Source organism: Dermacentor andersoni, chromosome 1 (genome assembly GCF_023375885.2).
Source record: "Dermacentor andersoni chromosome 1, qqDerAnde1_hic_scaffold, whole genome shotgun sequence".
NCBI lineage: Eukaryota > Metazoa > Arthropoda > Arachnida > Ixodida > Ixodidae > Dermacentor > Dermacentor andersoni.
Window position 1 is genome coordinate 184,245,137 of NC_092814.1, and position 16,868 is coordinate 184,262,004.

Here is a 16,868-nt window from a genome sequence, read left to right on the forward strand (position 1 = left end):
GGTACAACATGGACAAAAGACAGGGAGACGTTCGTCAAGAACAACAGGACTACCTGTTCAAAAAAAAGAAAGAAAAGAACAGAGGCACGTCTTCTTTATCTTCGCCCAATCTCTCTGAGCTACTAGATGGAGTTCTTTAATGCCCCCAGCGTCGTCTGCATAGAATACAGGTGTCATTTGTCCCTCCCTAAGAGAGCATCGCCCCGATGCTAAAAATGTCACTCGCGGAAGTAAGGGTCTCGGGCCTGGTCATTCGCTCACATACGGCTTCATGCGGACAACATGCACAAGTTCAGGACGGTGTGCGCGGCGCCGCGTACAATTGAGACTATCGGGAACGACCTCGTACGTGACATCACTGAGACGCCACAATACTTGATATGGTTTGAAGCATCGCCTTAACAGTTTCTCGGAGAGGCCTTGTTTCCTTCGTTATGGGTGTCCAAACCCACACTTTGTCGCCGACTTCATAGGTTACTATTCTACAGTGACGATCATAGCGGCCCGCATTGTAGTCTTGCTGTTGGCAGATCCGCAAGTGCGCGAGCTGCCGAGCCTCTTCTGCGCGTTGTATAAACACATCGGCGTCCGTGTCAGTGTCATCAAAATCGCATGGAAGCATCGCATCCAACATCGTTCGTATATCTCGACCGTGAACAAGGGTGAACGGAGTCATGCGCGTCGTCTCTTGTTTCGCCACGTTATATGCAAAGGTGATATAAGGTAGGATGTCATCCTAATTTTTATGCTCAACATCCACATACATTGAGAGCATGCCTTCAATTGTTTTGTTTAGATGCTCTGTTAATCCATTGGTCTGTGGATAGTAGGCAGTTGACTTCCGATGAGCCGTTCCACTTAGCAGCAAGACTTGATCTAAAGGTACAGCAATGAATGTGGTTCCTCGGTCTGTTATTACGATGGTTGGTGCACTGTGTTGCAACACAACATGCTCAATGAAAAAGCGCGCCACCTCGACTGCTGTGCTTCTTTGGATTGCCTTTGTTTCAGCGTAATGTGCGAGATAATCGGTTGAAACAATAACAAAGCGATTCCCTGCAGTAGAAGTAGGAAGTGGGCCCAACATAGCCATTCTGATTTGATCAAATGGTCTTTGAGGAATCTGGACGGGTCGTAGGAGGCCGGATGCTTTCATTGGAGGTGGCTTGCACCTCTGGCAGTCGAGACAAATGCGAATGTGATGTTTCAGAGTGGTGGTAAGTCTCAGTCAGTAGTACCTTTGCTGCACTCTGGCCAATGTTCGCGTATTGGCGGCGAGGAGTTACGGAGTCGCCATCTATCGGAAGCGCCTCGCTGGCGTGGTATGAGGAATCACGCGGCGCGCGCCTCATAAGTTTTGCTGTCAGCGCTCACTGAAAACACCACGCGTGAGCTCTCCCGGACATTTCTGTAAGGACTTTCGAAATGAGAGAAGTTTTTTACTGTCTAAATAATAATCTTGGGTAAACTGAAAGCACAGAATCGTTTACAGACGCTATCTCTTTACTGAATACGTACAGTGAACGCCACTGCGCATGGTCGCCGCGATGGAGTCTCCCGAACCGGCTTCTTAATATGCGTGTGAAAGGTAGGCAAACGCTGAGAGCAAACTATGTGAAATATATTCTTATACTGTTTGTATAACTAAATGGAGCGTAATAGAATGAAGCCTCAATGCAGCAATCGCACAGATTCGCAGCAACCGACTGCGTGTCTGCATGCTTGTCCGCGCACTGTTTCGCTTTCGCCGCGTGCGCGTTCTTGCACCGTGCCATCAGCTTTAGGCCGCAGTATGAGCATTTGACAGCATACAAGTAACCATTGTTGCGTGGGCGCTATCAGAGCTGTTCAAAAATAATTTCATAGTAGAGTGACGCCTACGGGGACTGTGATATGCTGTCGCAACAATTCAATTTTTTATTTTTTTTTCTAAATTTTTGGACGTTTCAATATTATTTCTCGAGTTGCGTCGCAGGGTATCTTTATCGGTGTTCTCAGCGTGCGATTTCGCGCTGCTTCTTTTTTGTTATCCAGTGCATTAATTCATAACACAAACATAACCATATGCCATACTTTTTTTTTAGTGTGCTTCTTACCGCTCCCTTTCCACTCCAGTGAACTTGCCAGTATCTACAGCATTGACAAGTTCATAGACCAAACCGTCATGACATTAGTTGTGCAGCGGACTCGGGCGAGCGTCTCAGTGCGCGTTTTCCGAACATCGCAGACCCGGTGCCGTAGCAGAAATCTTCCTCGCGTCTGTGCTTGCTGCATACCCGAGTAGTAGCCGATGACTGTGTGCCGGTTTTATGTTTCGCGAGCCAGGCTTCACGCAGCTTCTTATCCTGCGGCTGCGTGTGAATAAGGCTGACACTGGGCTCCGTTGCATACCTCCGGCATTGCGGCACCGAGCAGTAGCCTACCATGTTGTGCACCTTCAAAGGCAGCCACTACCTATTGTAGTGCTTTCAAGCGTTGTAAAGGAGACACTCGAAGTGGGAAAATCTCGCCACTAAATTAGGACTGCAGCATACGAGGGAATTTAAACTCTCGTTTTCAGCTCGCTTCGGCGCTCCCGAAGTAGCCGACGCGGCCGCTATGTCCACTTGATCCCTAATAGCACGTCACGCCGATGGTTGCGCCAGCTTTTCCAGTGGTGGAGCTCGAGGTCAATAGCCTAAGTGACCAGAAGTCACCTCGTTGTGACAGGCTTGAAGTACTTCCGTACGAAGAGCTGCAGAAATGACGAGCAGATAGCGAGACCCACTTGAAGAAAAGTTTCTTTTGTAAAGGACTTTGGCTGGTAAACAAAACGATAACAGTGCTTTTGTGAAAACTCTAGGTGGTTTCGCAGATTTTCCCTCCAAGTGATTGATTAGTTCAAGCAACTCAGGGTCATTTCGTTGTTGCGCAATGGCGGATGTGTCCAGAACACAAAGAAATGCTAAGTCTTCTTATTCGGGTGGAGAAGGCGACTCTATCAGTGATCGAGACAGGCAGTCAGCATCCGCATGTTGTTTCCCCGACTTGTACATGACAGTCATGTCAAACTCTTGCAGCATTAGGCTCCAACGCGCCAGTCGTCCAGAAGGATCTTTAATGTTTGTCAACTAACAGAGTGAATGGTGGTCGCTGATAACTGTGAAGTGGCCGCCATACAAATATGGGCGAAATTTCATGACCGTCCATACCACGGCGAGGCATTCTTTCTCAGTTGTGGAGTAATTAGCCTCTGTGCGTGAGAGTGTTCTACTTGCATAGACAAGCACTTTTTCTGTGTTCTCCTGCTGCTGCACAAGAACAGCTCCAAAGCCAACATTGCTGGCATCAGTGTGGAGAAATGCAGGAGTGGTCTCATCAAAGTGAGCAAGCACTGGAGGCGTCTGGCGACGTTGCTGTCAGTCATTGAATGCACCTTGCTCTTCGTTGCCCCATACAAAAGCAACGTCATCTCTCGTGAGGCAAGTTAACGGTGACGCAATGCGAGCAAAGTTTGCAATAAACCGCCGGTAATTGTCACAGAGGTCGAGGAAGCGCCTGACAGCCTTTTTATCATATGGTACGGGAAACTGTGCGACGGTGGCAATTTTTTCAGAATCCGGGCGGACACCGGTGTGGCTGACGATGTGACCAAGAAACTGGAGCTCCACAAAGCCAAAGCGGCACTTCTCCAGTTTCAGGGTGAGGCCGGCAGACTGGATGGACTGCAGAACCGCTTCAAGCCGTTCGAGGTGTTCTTCAAACGTTGCGGAGAACATGATGACGTCGTCAAGGTGCACCAAGCAGGTTTTTCACTTCAGGCCTGAAAGCACAGTGTCCATGAGGTGCTGGAACATAGCAGGGGCAGAGCACAAGCCTAAAGGCAAGACCTTAAATTCGTATAGGCCCTCTGGCGTCACAAAAGCAGTTTTTTCATGGTCTCTCGGGTCTACCTCGATTTGCCAATATCCACCTTTTAAGTCCATTGAAGAGAAGTAATATGCGTGTCAAAGCCTGTCGAGTGAATCGTTTATACAGGGAAGCGTGTACACGTCTTTCTTTGTCACCTGATTTAATTTTCGGTAGTCTACACAGAAACGCAAGCTGCCATTCTTTTTCTTGACTAGAACTACAGGAGATGCCCAGGGACTCATTGATGGTTGGATCACGTCGTCTCCAAACATTTTTTTCACTTGTTGTATGGCTTCACATTCTCTGGGAGCAACACAATAAAAATTTTGGTGAATTGGTCTTGCCGTATCCTCTGTAATTATTTGGTGCTTTGCTAGAGGCGTCCAACCGATGCTGGACGTCGACACAAAGCAGTGGTTGAACTTGGCCAGTAGCGTAAGAAACAGTTCTCGTTCGTGTGGCGACAAAGCACTGCTGACGTCAAGTATGGGAGCTCAGTCTTGCGCAGGCACTTCTTCAAGTAAGGAACAGCAGATGCAAACATCCGCAACACCGTCAAAATAAGCTATAGCCGTGCCCTTTGGAAGGTGCCGTCGATCTGGGCTAAAATTTGTTAGCAACAGGTTCGTGCACCCGTCGGTGACATTTACGATTCCTTGTGCTACCGAGATACCATGAATGAACAACAATGCGGTTATTTGGTCGGCAACTCCTTCGCAATGAAATGGTACATCACATGCTACCGAAACAAGGGTACATGATCGAGGTGGGATGACAATGTCGTCTTCTGTTAGGCGAAAGGAGTGGTGTTGTGGCAATAAGCAATGGACTAAACCAGGGCTCTTATAAAATGTCACCAAGTGGTCCGGGATGTTAATTACGGCACCATATTCTTTTAGGAAATCCATTCCAATAATCAAATCCTTACAGCACACGGGAAGAACAATTAAGGGGGGACACGGGTTGTGGCGACCAAAAATCGCGAAAAAAACTCGATTTTTTTTATTGCATTTTTGGAATGTACAGCTATTATTGCATATATATTGTTAATTTCATACCGATAACATCAGTATTTTAGCCGCAGTGACGCCTTATACGACATGTACTAGCTGAATTTCAGGCGGAACTTGCGCTGAAACGGCATATTTTCCGAAACGCGCGCCTGCTCTTCCACGTGTGCTAGCGCGGACATCTTGGTCTCATTTGAAAGAGGCGACTTTTCCTTTCAAATTCCCGCCAGAACGGGGCCCATTCAGCCATTGGCCACTTATAAAATGCGCTGCAAAAAAAGGTACTAGAACGCCCTCCTATTCGTCACTCGGTGCACGTGACTTGAGCTTGCCTCCCGATTGGCGGAACTGCATGGCCATCGTCTGCTCCGCGCTTAGAGCCGCGCACTGAGGTGCGCCATCTTGCCCCAGTGTCAACGCGATATCTGAAACGGAGCGCAAATTTCGAACGCGGCACAAGTTTGGTGCGTAAAAAGTGGGACGGACACTCATCGGAAACTTCAAAAAATGCTGCTCAACACTGCAAAACGCTCAGGACACCACAACCTCAGCGACCGATGCCGAAATCGTTGATGCAGCAACGGCAGGCCTAACGACCGCATCGGCTGCTGCCGATACTGTGACAAGTCCGCCTGCCGTTGACCCTTCGACCCAGCGCTCGCGTACGGCAAGATACGATCTACCGGCAACCCTCCAAGCGGGAGGAGGAGGAAGCCAAAGCAAAGCTATCGGAGTTGTCTTCCGCTCGAGCGACGGAGAGGAAACGCGAGTGTGGGTGACAGTACCGACGATGCACTTCGCCCGCCTGATGGGACTACGTTTACGATTGTGGATTTGAGTGCTGTGAACACTTTATTAACATTTGCGAACAGCAACATCTGCAGTGGTGCCTTATAAATCGTCCAAGACGAGCGGGAATACGGGCTCGCTGTGAAGCTGCGTTTTATGTGCGCAAACTGTGGAGAGATTGCGTCGGTGTGGAGCTCTCCGCACGTCCACAGTGCTGAACGAATGAAACCCTTCGCTGTGAACGTTTTGGCTACGCGTGCCATGCAGGCAACGGAGAACCGACAGACCGTGTTCAATGACGTTTGTCTCGTTGATGGGCATCAGCCGTCGGGCTCTTCACACGAAAACATGCCAGAGCTACACGAAGACGAAGTTGACGCCAGCGGCCGATCGCGCGGCGCGTAATCTGACGAGCGACTGCGTGCGGTCGGTTCGCGAACTTTACGCCGAACTGAACGTGGGTCATACTGGGAACATCGTTGTGTGCAAGGGCAAGGGCCTCAACGGACATAATGAAAGAACTATGTCTAAATCCGAGTGAGCAAAGTCGCACCCTCATGGCCGAGAAAGATAGGCGTCGAATGACAGCATCAGCCAAGAAGTGCAAAGAATCAGAAAATTTGCGCCAGTCCCTCAAAAAGCGGCACACCGGGGCTGGGAGTCAGCAGGACTACATGTCTGGTGCCTACTGAGCTGTTACAGCTGTAAATTTGTAAATAAAGTAGGGTTTTGCACGTTTTCTCACTTTTCTCAAAACATGTTTTTGGGTCACTTCACTAGACTGTCGAAGTGATATCTCATGATCTAGAACAGCTGGAGCACTAATTCTTTCTTTAGCAGAAAGCCTAATCTACATATTACAAAGTGCTGAGAGCAGAATTTCAAATTTGTGCATATGTATATTTCCATTTTATGAATTTTCTTTTGGTGTGGTAGCCTTAGGTCAAGGAAAGAATTTTGATCACCTGCAGAATGGCTAATTAAAATTTCATTTGAAAACTTTTTGCAGCATTGCAGTTATTGCACGTTATAGTATCTAGCTATGCAATAATATTCACTTTCTGCTGAGCAGTTTTTTTTCCATTGTCTCCGGAAACAATAGAGTGGCAGCACTGTCAGTCTCCTGAACTAATGAACCTACAAGAATGATTATTGCATATTTGAAATCAGCACGAAAAACTAAGTAAGCTTGCATATTTTCATCAGATTTGGCCATAAGATGCAGGAAATAATCTCCACAACCCATGTCCCCCCTTAAAGCGGCCATGAAAGAAGAATCCCCAATGTTAATTCTAGAAGTACATATTCTAGTAGGCATCAGTAGTTGGCCACCTGCCATCCTAATGTGAGGTCCCATCCATGGCGTCTTTACTTTCTTCAGGCGGAGGACGAGTTCCTGACTCATTATAGAGAAGTTGGCACCAGTGTTGACTAACGCTGTCACCGGCTCAATGTTGGTGCTCACAATTTCTTCGGTGTTTATCGGCTTCACAGCGTTCTGCAGCAGGAGTGTTGGGGGCTTTTTACTGTCTTGCGGTGGGCCTGCAACCTTACCCCCAGAGGTCGCCACCTTTAGTTTCCCCAGCGTGGCCTGGGCGACCTTCTTCCTAGGAGGTCAGCAAAAGTATGTCCAGTAGGTGAAGCCATCTGTCGTGGAGGGGTTGGAGAACTCGACCGACGGCCAGATCGAACCTCTCATTGGGCACGAATTTGTCATTCGGGTGCGCTATTGGAGGTCCCTCAAAAGCAGCACTCATTTGCACGTCGACCATAGGAACACGGACGAAGAGGTCGAAATGATGTGTCGCGATGCCAGCAATGATGCGAAATATGGCCGGCGCCTCTGCAATGAAAACAGAGTGGCCGCCTATCGACGGTCCGTCATATGTTGGTTCTCCGAAATTGCGGCCATCTCGTAGTGTCGTTTTGCGCCGTTGATGAGGGCGTGGCGAACGACGGCTGGTGGTTTGACTGCAGCGGCATAACGGGTGTGCGCCTCGAAGCCTCCTCTTGCGGCCACGACCAAGGAGCGGCTGTCGGAGGCTGGCGGTACGGCGGTATGGTTGTGACGGGTGGTAGACATCTGACAGCAGCGGCATAACTCATGGGACACTGGTGGTCTTGAATATCGGGTGCCGGGAACTCCTGCCTGATTTCGTCGCGCACCACTTCGGCGATTGATGCTACGGGTCTATCCAATGTCGGTGTCCGAATCTTTTGCACTTCCTCTCTGACGAGCTCTCCAATGAATTCATGCAAGGGGTTCTGACACTCCGCAGTCCCTGTGGCAGCATTGATTGTGGTGCTGGTGGACAGTCGATCATACTGCCTGCACCGTTGATGAAGGGCCCGCTCAATAGCCATAGCCTCTTTGATAAAGCCAGCGACGGTGACTGGTGGAATCCGCACAAGCCCCACGAACAACTGTTCTTTTACACCTCACATCAGGTAGCGCAACTTCCTATCTTCGGTCATATTCGGGTTGGCTCTACAAGAGAGGCTGGCCATGTCCTCGACGAACATTGTGACCGACTCATCAGGTTGTTGCACCCATAGCTCCATCACTTGCTGCGCGCAGTCACGTCGGTCGGCACTTGCAAAAGTATTCATGATCTTCTGCCAAAAGTCATTCCATGTTGTTAGGCTAGCTTCACGGTTCTCGTACCAAGTACGGCCACTGTCGTCAAGGGCGAAAGTTTTTGCTGCTCAGTCCACTGGTTAATCTGTGCGACGTGTTTATACTTGTCAAGCCAGTTTTCACTGTCTTCGAAGACTGCACCGCGATAGCGATCGGGAACCAGCGGATGCAGAACAGTTACCTGTTGTGGACTGGGAAACTGGCTGCTTTAGGGTGTTTGCGGTGGGCTGGTTTCAGCCATTGCGAGATGTGTGGAGCTCCTGGAGAGACATGGTTGAAGAGGGGGAGAACTCCGGGGCAAGGCCTAGCAGTCGACGACTAAAGCAATGCACGGGTGTCGTAACTGGTGACAATGCGTCCGGGTTAGATGAACAACTTCCAGAAGGACTCTGGAGCATCAGGCGAGGTCAGTACCCAGCACCTCCACCAGTGTCGCAGTACAACGCGGACAGAAGACAGGGAGACGTTCTTCAAAAACAACAGGACAACCTGTTCAAAAACAAACAGAACAGAGGCACATCTTCTTCGTCCTCACCCAATCTCTTTGACCTACTAGACGGAGCCCGTTAATTCCCGCATCGTTGTTGTCGTCTGCATAGAACACAAGTGTCAATGTGTTGCTCTCTTTGCTTTGTCTGGTCGAGTATGAATAAACGAAAATGCTCCTTCCTTGAATGTGAGCGCGTGATAAATTTAAGATGGTTGCTTGCATGAAACCAACTGTTTACTAGAAGGCGGCTTTTTTGACTCCTAATATAAACAAAGCATGGACTCTGAAGATGACGGCTTGTCCAAAGAAGCAACTTCAACCACACCGAATTCTGACCCTTATACGGTGGTACCATTGCAGAAGCTTGCACATCAATATGGAACTAGGTAGGAGATAGAAAACGAAGATAGCAATGTGAGAACCATACCAATAGTACATTTGCCATTATCCATGTCATTTGTTCCCTTCACATAATCAAAAATAAACTGTTGTGTTCGTTTTATCATAATCATCATCATCATCATCAGCAGCAGCAGCAGCAGCAGCAGCAGCAGCAGCAGCAGCCAGTTTTATGTCCACTGCAGGATGAAGGCGTTTCCCTGCGATCTAAAATCACCCCTGTCCTGCGCCAACCAATTTCAACTAACGCCCGCGAATTTCCTAATTTCATCGCTCCACCTTGTCTTCTGCTGTCCTTGACGGCGTTTGCCTTCTATTGGTATTTTTTCTGTAACCCTAATGGTCCAACGGTTATCTAACTGGCGCATTACATGACCTGCCCAGCTACATTTTTTTCTCTTGATATCAGTTAGAATATCGTCTATACGCGTTTGCTCTCTGATCCAAGCCGCTCTATTTCTGTCTCATAAAGGGACACTAAAGGCAAATACTAAGTCAAGCTAAAGTGATAGATTAGTGCTCGAGAATCTCTAAGGCATCAATATTATTGCAGAACAGAGCCTTAATAATCGAGAAATCGAGGTAAATGCAGGACATGATTAGAGACTCCCCCGGGACATTCAAGCACTTGCCCAATGACGAAAGCACTCCTCAGTTAAATTCTGTCACTAGGACTCAACTACTCATTGCACAAAACATCCTCGTATTGTATTATAAGAGGAAATAGAATGCTACTTGTCCAGTTCCATTTCATGTTTAGAAAAAAGAGCTAATTGAAATTACCGTTGACCACAATGCAGGCAGTCGAAAGGTTTCATTTTCGCTCGGCTCTGCGCCACCCACGCTTTTGCGTTCCGGTACTTTCCTGATCGCGTAGTGCTGCGCTGGTTTTACTGCCTCACGAAACTCGGACAAACTGCAACTAACTGAGAATCCAACCTTCATTTGATGTCGTGGGATGCCTGAATGGTCTAAGCCACCACCGCTCTTTCTTGGCTTGGTGCCGCCGTCTGTCAGGTACCGTTTTACTCACCGACGGCAGCAAAGGGGGGGGGGGGGGGGGGAGGTGATGGCATGTGCAATGTCACCCCTCCCTCGGTTGTTTCTATTTCGAAAAAGGTATTCGGACCCTTCAAATACAATTTTGTCGTAAACTAAGTCTTTTCTTGGCACAAAACATGCGTTGCGATGTTTGTGGAATGGTATTTAAACAGTCCACTTCAACTTAGCATTTCCCTTTAGTGCCCCTTTAACGTTATGCCTAGCAATCTTCGTTCCATCGCTCTTTGAGCGGTCCTTAACTTGTTCTCAAGCTTCTTTGTCAGTCTCCAAATCTCTGCCCCATATGTCAGCACTGGTAAAATGCATCGATTGTACACCTTCCTTTCAATGATAATGGTAAGCTTCCAGTCAGGAGCTGACAATGTCTGCCGTATGCGTCCAACCCATTTTAAGTCTTCTATGAATTTCCTTTTCATGATCAGGGTTCTCTGTGATTAATTGACCTAGGTAAATATACTCCTTCACAGAATCTACAGGCTGACTGGCGATCCTGAACTCTTGTTCCTTTGCCCGGCTATTCATCATTATCTTTGTCTTCTTCATATTAATCTTCAACCCCACTCTTACACTCTCTCTGTTAAGGTCCTCAATCATTTGTTGTAACTCGTCTGCATTGTTGCTGAATAGAACAATGTCATCTGCAAAGTGAAGGTTTCTGAGATATTCACTGTCAATCCTTACTCCTAAGCCTTCCTAGTTTAATAGCTTGAATACTTCTTCCAAGCACACAGTGAATAGCATTGCAGAGATTGTGTCTCCCTGTCTGACCCCTTTCTTTATAGGTATTTTCCTGCTTTTCTTGTGTAGAATTAAGGTAGCTGTGGAACCTCTGTAGATATTTTTCAAGGTATTTACGTAAGCGTTCTGTACTCCTTGATTATGTAATGCCTCTATGACTGCTGGTATCTCTACTGAATCAAATGCCTTTTCGCAATCTATGAAAGCCAAACAGAGAGGCTTATTGTAGTCTGCAGATTTCTCTATAACCTGATTAATGACATGGATGTGATCCGTTGTAGAGTATACCTTCCTGAAGCCAGCCTGTTCCCTTGGTTGACTCAAGTCCAGTGTTGTCCTTAATCTATTGGAGATAATTTTGGTTAATATTTTATATAATACTGGGAGTAAGCTAATGGGCCTATAATTTTTCAATTATTTAACGTCTCCCTTTTTGTGGATTAGTTTAATGTTCGCATTCTTCCAGTTTTCTGGGACCCTTGCAGTCGATAAACGCTTCGTATAAAGAGCCGCCAGTTTTCCAAGCAGTATGTCTCCTCCATCTTTGATTAAATCGACTGTTATTCCATCTACTCCTGCCGCTCTTCCTCGTTTCATGCCTTGCAAGGCCCTTCTGACCTCATTGCTAGTTATAGGAGGAGTTTCTGTATCCTGTTCATTACTGTTTCTAATTGAGGTATCCTGACTCCTCTGGGTGCTGTACAGGTCAGTACAGAATTCTTCCGCTTCTTTTACTATATCTTCGAGATTGCTGATGATATTACCCTGCTTATCTTTCAGTGCATACATCTTGGTTTGTCCTATGCCAAGTTTCTTTCGCACTGATTTCAAGCTGCGTTCATTTTTTATGGCTTCTTCAGTCTTTCTCATGTTATAGTTTCGAATATCACTTATTTTCGCTTTGTTGATCAGTTTTAACAGTTCCACGAATTCTATCTTATCTCTTGAGTTGGACACTTTCATTCTTTCTCGTTTCTTTATTAGGTCCTTTGTTACTTAGGAGAGCTTGCCTCCCACTTCAATTGCTGCCTCTGAAGCCCGCCTCGTTAGTTTCATTCATTAGCTCTGTCATCATCATCTCTTTGTTCTATGGCTGCATATTTGTTTGCAAGTACCAGCCTGAATTTATCTGCTTTTACCCTTACTGCCTCTAGGTTGACCTGTTTCTTCTTGACCAATTTTGCTCTTTCTCTCTTCAAATTGAGGTGAATCCTAGCCCTCACTCACCTATGATCACTGCACTTTACCCTACCTGTCACTTCTACATCCTAGAAAGTCAGCGCGAGGCATGCCTTTAGAGTCAGTTCAAATCCATTTAGTATATCTGAAATGCCTGAACACATGCTTGAATTATCCGCGGTATACGGGTTTTGATGATCGCGGCAGGTGGCATGGCATAGTATTTCTCAATGGTTCTAACATTGTGGTTTCGGAGTCTCCCGTATACAAGTGGCCATGAACACGGCTAGATGCACGATATATGTTCAGCGGAATTGAACAGCACTTAAAAGTAGTGTGGAAAAAAAAAGAAGAAAATTAGAAAATGAGAAAACTTTCAGCGCTTACTGTGAATTCACTAGTTGTGTCTGGAGGGAGGTACATCAAACAGTTTACAGTCTCGGCAGTCTGTCTCATGCATTGGAGAAGTCTTTCTGAACGAGACCGCACTGGTAATAATAATACCTCAAAAAAGAATGTGACACTGGGGGTGCATTGCCTATGAAGAAGACCCCACACTGAAAAAACCCGATCCCCCTGCAGGTGCTCAATTAAATAACTGCGTGCTTGCTCCACCCCCGTCCCTTTAACCCTTGCTCGCATGGGAAGATGGCACTCCTCAAGCCATCATCCTTCTCGTATAGTCCTCGCACGCTTTCACTCGCTCTCAAAGCATACATCGCGCAGGGCACGATAAGATCTTATCACACTTGGACTTAATAAAGGTTACATTGTTTTGCTTTGGTGGTCAGTCTTTGTTGCGCAGCGTGCGATTTTAGAGGTGCGTTCGGAAGCAGCCGCTTGCAATTAAAACATTTGACCATCTGTGTCCATGGAAGTTTCCATTTATTGTCTTGGAATTCCATCGCTGTGGGAGTGAAATGAAAAAATCGTGTTTAAAAAAGTTTCGTTATATTGAGGTTCTAAATACATGGTGTTCTATGGACAAGTGATAAAAAGTTAAATATTCATTATATTGAGAATTTTGTTGTACTGAAGTTCGCTATATCAATGTTTGACTGTATATTATAAATATTGAAAAAAAAAAGACAACTTGTGGGGACGCTCGACTCTCACACGTCCCTTGATGTTGCTTCTCCCGCAAGGCTCTCGCATTTCCTGTAATCCAGCTTGCTCGCTTAGCTGGGCGCTGGCAGTGGTCGGTGTAGTTGCAGATTAGTGTGAGAGATGGCACGGGTGTTGCGCTGCTAACGCCACTTAATGGCGGGGTTACTCAGGCACAAAAGGAAATAGCCTGTTTGGCTTGGGGGCGGTGGGCTGCACACACGTTTCATGCATGTGCCGACATGCGGCGAGTCGAACTTCCTCGATTCGTCAGTGCCCATCGGCATGTTCTATTGGTTGTGATTCGGCTAGCTGGCATTGGTGTAGTAAAGGTGCAATAAATGCCCTTGTAATTGTTTGCACTACTGTATTGTCCTTCTATTGTCCCAAGAGCAGATTTGAGAACCTACAAAATACAATTTTTTTCTCATTTATAAACAAGGCCAAATATTTAGGTGGCCATTTATTTGGTAAAAAATTACTTACTTATCATCTGCCACAGCATCTTCCAACTAGATGGCCAGTGAACTGAGGAGCTTATGAATAACTAACAACTGCTTTCAGTTATATGGCACATTATAACAACACAGTAATAGAACAAGAAAACAACACCTCACCAGATACATGAAATGTGTTGTTTGTTGAAGGAGATAAGTGTAATACCATAGTACTGCAAGTTGTTTTAGAGGGGTGAAAGGACAGCGAGACTGGAAAATAATTTGATTTGTTTAAATTTAGACTACAAATTCATAAGTTGCCTAAAAGCATGGCATTCTTATACGATATAATCTGAAATTATTCATCAGGAATTATCTATCTCACATATTCGCTCAGATACTGCTGCCTCTGCACAACAACCTTGGCTTTGTTCTAGCAGAATCACTTAGAGCAGTCACCACTTGCCATCGGCCTGCCTCTCTTGAAGCTCCAGTAACTGCTCTTATTCCTTATATTTGAAGAGAAATGAATGCAGTGCACTTTCATTAATTTGGCTCGAGTTAATTCAATTTTTCAATTGATTTTATCCTGATCAGAGGTCCTGGGTCAGCACTCATACATTTATATGGGCCCAAACTTTTGTTATTTCTATCCTGAAATTGGCGTTCGCCAGAAAATTTCAGGCTTGACTGGGAAGCACCCAATAAGTAGTCAACCTAACTGTGACCCAAACAGCAGCAGCATCAGTGTTCGCAGTGCTCAGAGGTCAGTGAAAGCATTGAGGACACGTTTTCTCCCACCAAAAATGCATTTTTGGTGTACCTTTGGCCAATTTCAAAGTGAAAATGACAGTTCACAATGACTACTATTCTTCTGATTCTAATGTGCACTTTTTTTCCATGAGAACGGGTCTGTAAATTGTCTGCACATTGCAATTTATATGAAACTGAACCCGTCTTTGCAGCATTAAAAATGGCCTACAGTCAGATCAAGCATTATCGTCACTGCAAGCACAAGATAGCAGCAGGAGTTATCACATCGAGTAATGATGACAATGCACCGTTATCAAACTTCAATTACAAAGGCTCATTTTAAAATATAACTTATTTTATGTGCTCATGTAGTGGTAACAGAATCACATCACAAAGTTTTCGGCATTCAGTATACTTGCATGCATCACAGGATGAGCTCGTGAAGTGCTGAGTCTAGGTGTACGCCACTATGCCCTTCATGACTGTTGCAGAGTTCAAGAAACAAATTTGTAAACACAGTGAACTGAATGGAGGATGAAATGTTGTAGACTCTGAGTATAACGATAAAAGGCTATTTGAGATCTACAACAAAGGACTTAAGTGCAGATAAATATACATTTATGAAGGCAAACTACAGCTTTCATTTTATTTGTGATCAGCAGACTTTAAGGCATACTAAATTTTTTTTGTTATAAAACCTAGCATGCGTTAAAATTGAGTGCACAGTGTTTTGTATCATGAGCACATAAAAACTAGGTGCGCATTCGATTCAGAGGAGAGTTAAAATTGCTGCCAAAATGGTGTTGTGTTAGGATGTTTTTTATGCCTGTTCTTATTTGAGCAGCCAGATAATTTGATCAATTTGGTTGGTCCCGTATAATCGAATGAATGGAAGTTGACTTTATTCAACAATTTCGAATAATGAATTCTCAAATCAAATAACCAAGACTATTCGATTCATATTCAATTTCGAGTATTTGCTATTTCCCATACCTCTAGCTATTTCTTATGCCAACATTGTAAACATATTGGCTGGTGCTTACAATTCGAGAAGGTGAGTGGCGCATGAACATGCGTTTAGGGCATCGAATGTGATGGTGAGAGGAACACCAGGAGCGCATGTTTAGCCAGGCTACTGTATTGCGTGGCTTGTCTGCACCATCCCTGTGCAGGAGAACAAGCTCTTTCTGGGTCCGCTGTGCTATGTTTTCTGCCTGCTTCTCCAGCTGTAAAAAGAAATGACAATGTAAATAATGCATGCAGTAAATAGTGATTTTGCACAATTAAATTACAAGCATCACTGAGAATAAATATGATGTTTGATGAAAGGGAAGTTATGCGAAAGTGTTTTGTGCCATATAAATAAGTACTGGCAGTAATTCTTTCACACGTTACTTACCCAAGCTTTAAAAGACAAAAGACCACATTAGGAAGGGATCCATCAGCTTGTTTTGAGGTTAAAGAATGCATTTTTTTGTCAACAGAGTTCTGAGAAGAGCTTACATACACCAATGGCAAATGCTATCTATAATGCAAAGCAGGTGGTGGATAAGCATGGTTGAAAAACGCCTTGCAGCTAAACATTGACAGTTAGGAACCAAGGTATAGTTTTGTACCACTCACACTAAAGTAATTGTCCTACCTGTGCATCTTACGAGTCACTAAACAGTAATGGAACCACCTGATAATGAGGTTATAATGCAGGCTCTCAGACCCATTCAAATTTCAAGTGAGAAGTCAAGAACTCCACGAAATGCACTAACAAGGCACATTTCTGTCTCAGAAAAATCGCATTTAATTCAGTCATGGAAACTGCAGAGGCGTCAAATTGACTAGCTAAATTAATTTCCCAGCATACTAGAGATAGCAGCACTTGCCTTCTATTCAACCTGCCTCACAAAATGTAGCTTCTGCTAAATCACATTACTATAGCAATTCAGTCAAAAGATATAAATCCAAATGGTACTACACCATTTACATTACACACTGCAACAACATTGTTTCACACATAACAGTACACAATATCGCCATCATATTACCTTAAAATTAAATAGCCCCTAAAATAAGGCACACAAGCTCATCAGTCCCAAAACAGGTGTGCAAGGAAAGCAACAGAAACTGTTTGGCCATTACCATTAACCTACTCAAAACATGTATATGAAACACTAACTAGAACACCTTTTAGACATAATTACTTTAAGACTGATGTGCCATCTATGTGCAGATAAACGAGAAGAAAGGGTGTTAACCGAGGGGCCCTATTTTTATTAGTCGTATCATAAGAAGCCAACAAACACTGACACCAAGGACAACATAGGGGAAATTACTTGTGCTTAATAAATGAAATAATGAAATGATTCCATTAATTTATTGTTTTT

General features: G+C 45.2%; 1 protein-coding gene across 6 annotated transcripts in view; it reads right to left on the bottom strand.

Annotated features, from left to right (window-relative positions):
- sws (patatin like phospholipase domain containing sws) overlaps positions 1–16,868 on the bottom strand; it is a 182,453-nt gene that overhangs the window by 55,326 nt on the left and 110,259 nt on the right. For all 6 annotated transcript variants that reach the window (XR_007602676.2, XM_055062847.1, XM_055062846.1 and 3 more), the window contains exon 23: positions 15,534–15,716. Coding sequence is in view for 5 of the 6 variants with exons in the window: in XM_055062847.1 (XP_054918822.1) it covers positions 15,534–15,716 (183 nt within the window). In the remaining variant the exon portion in view is untranslated. The remainder of the gene's footprint in view (positions 1–15,533; positions 15,717–16,868) is intronic.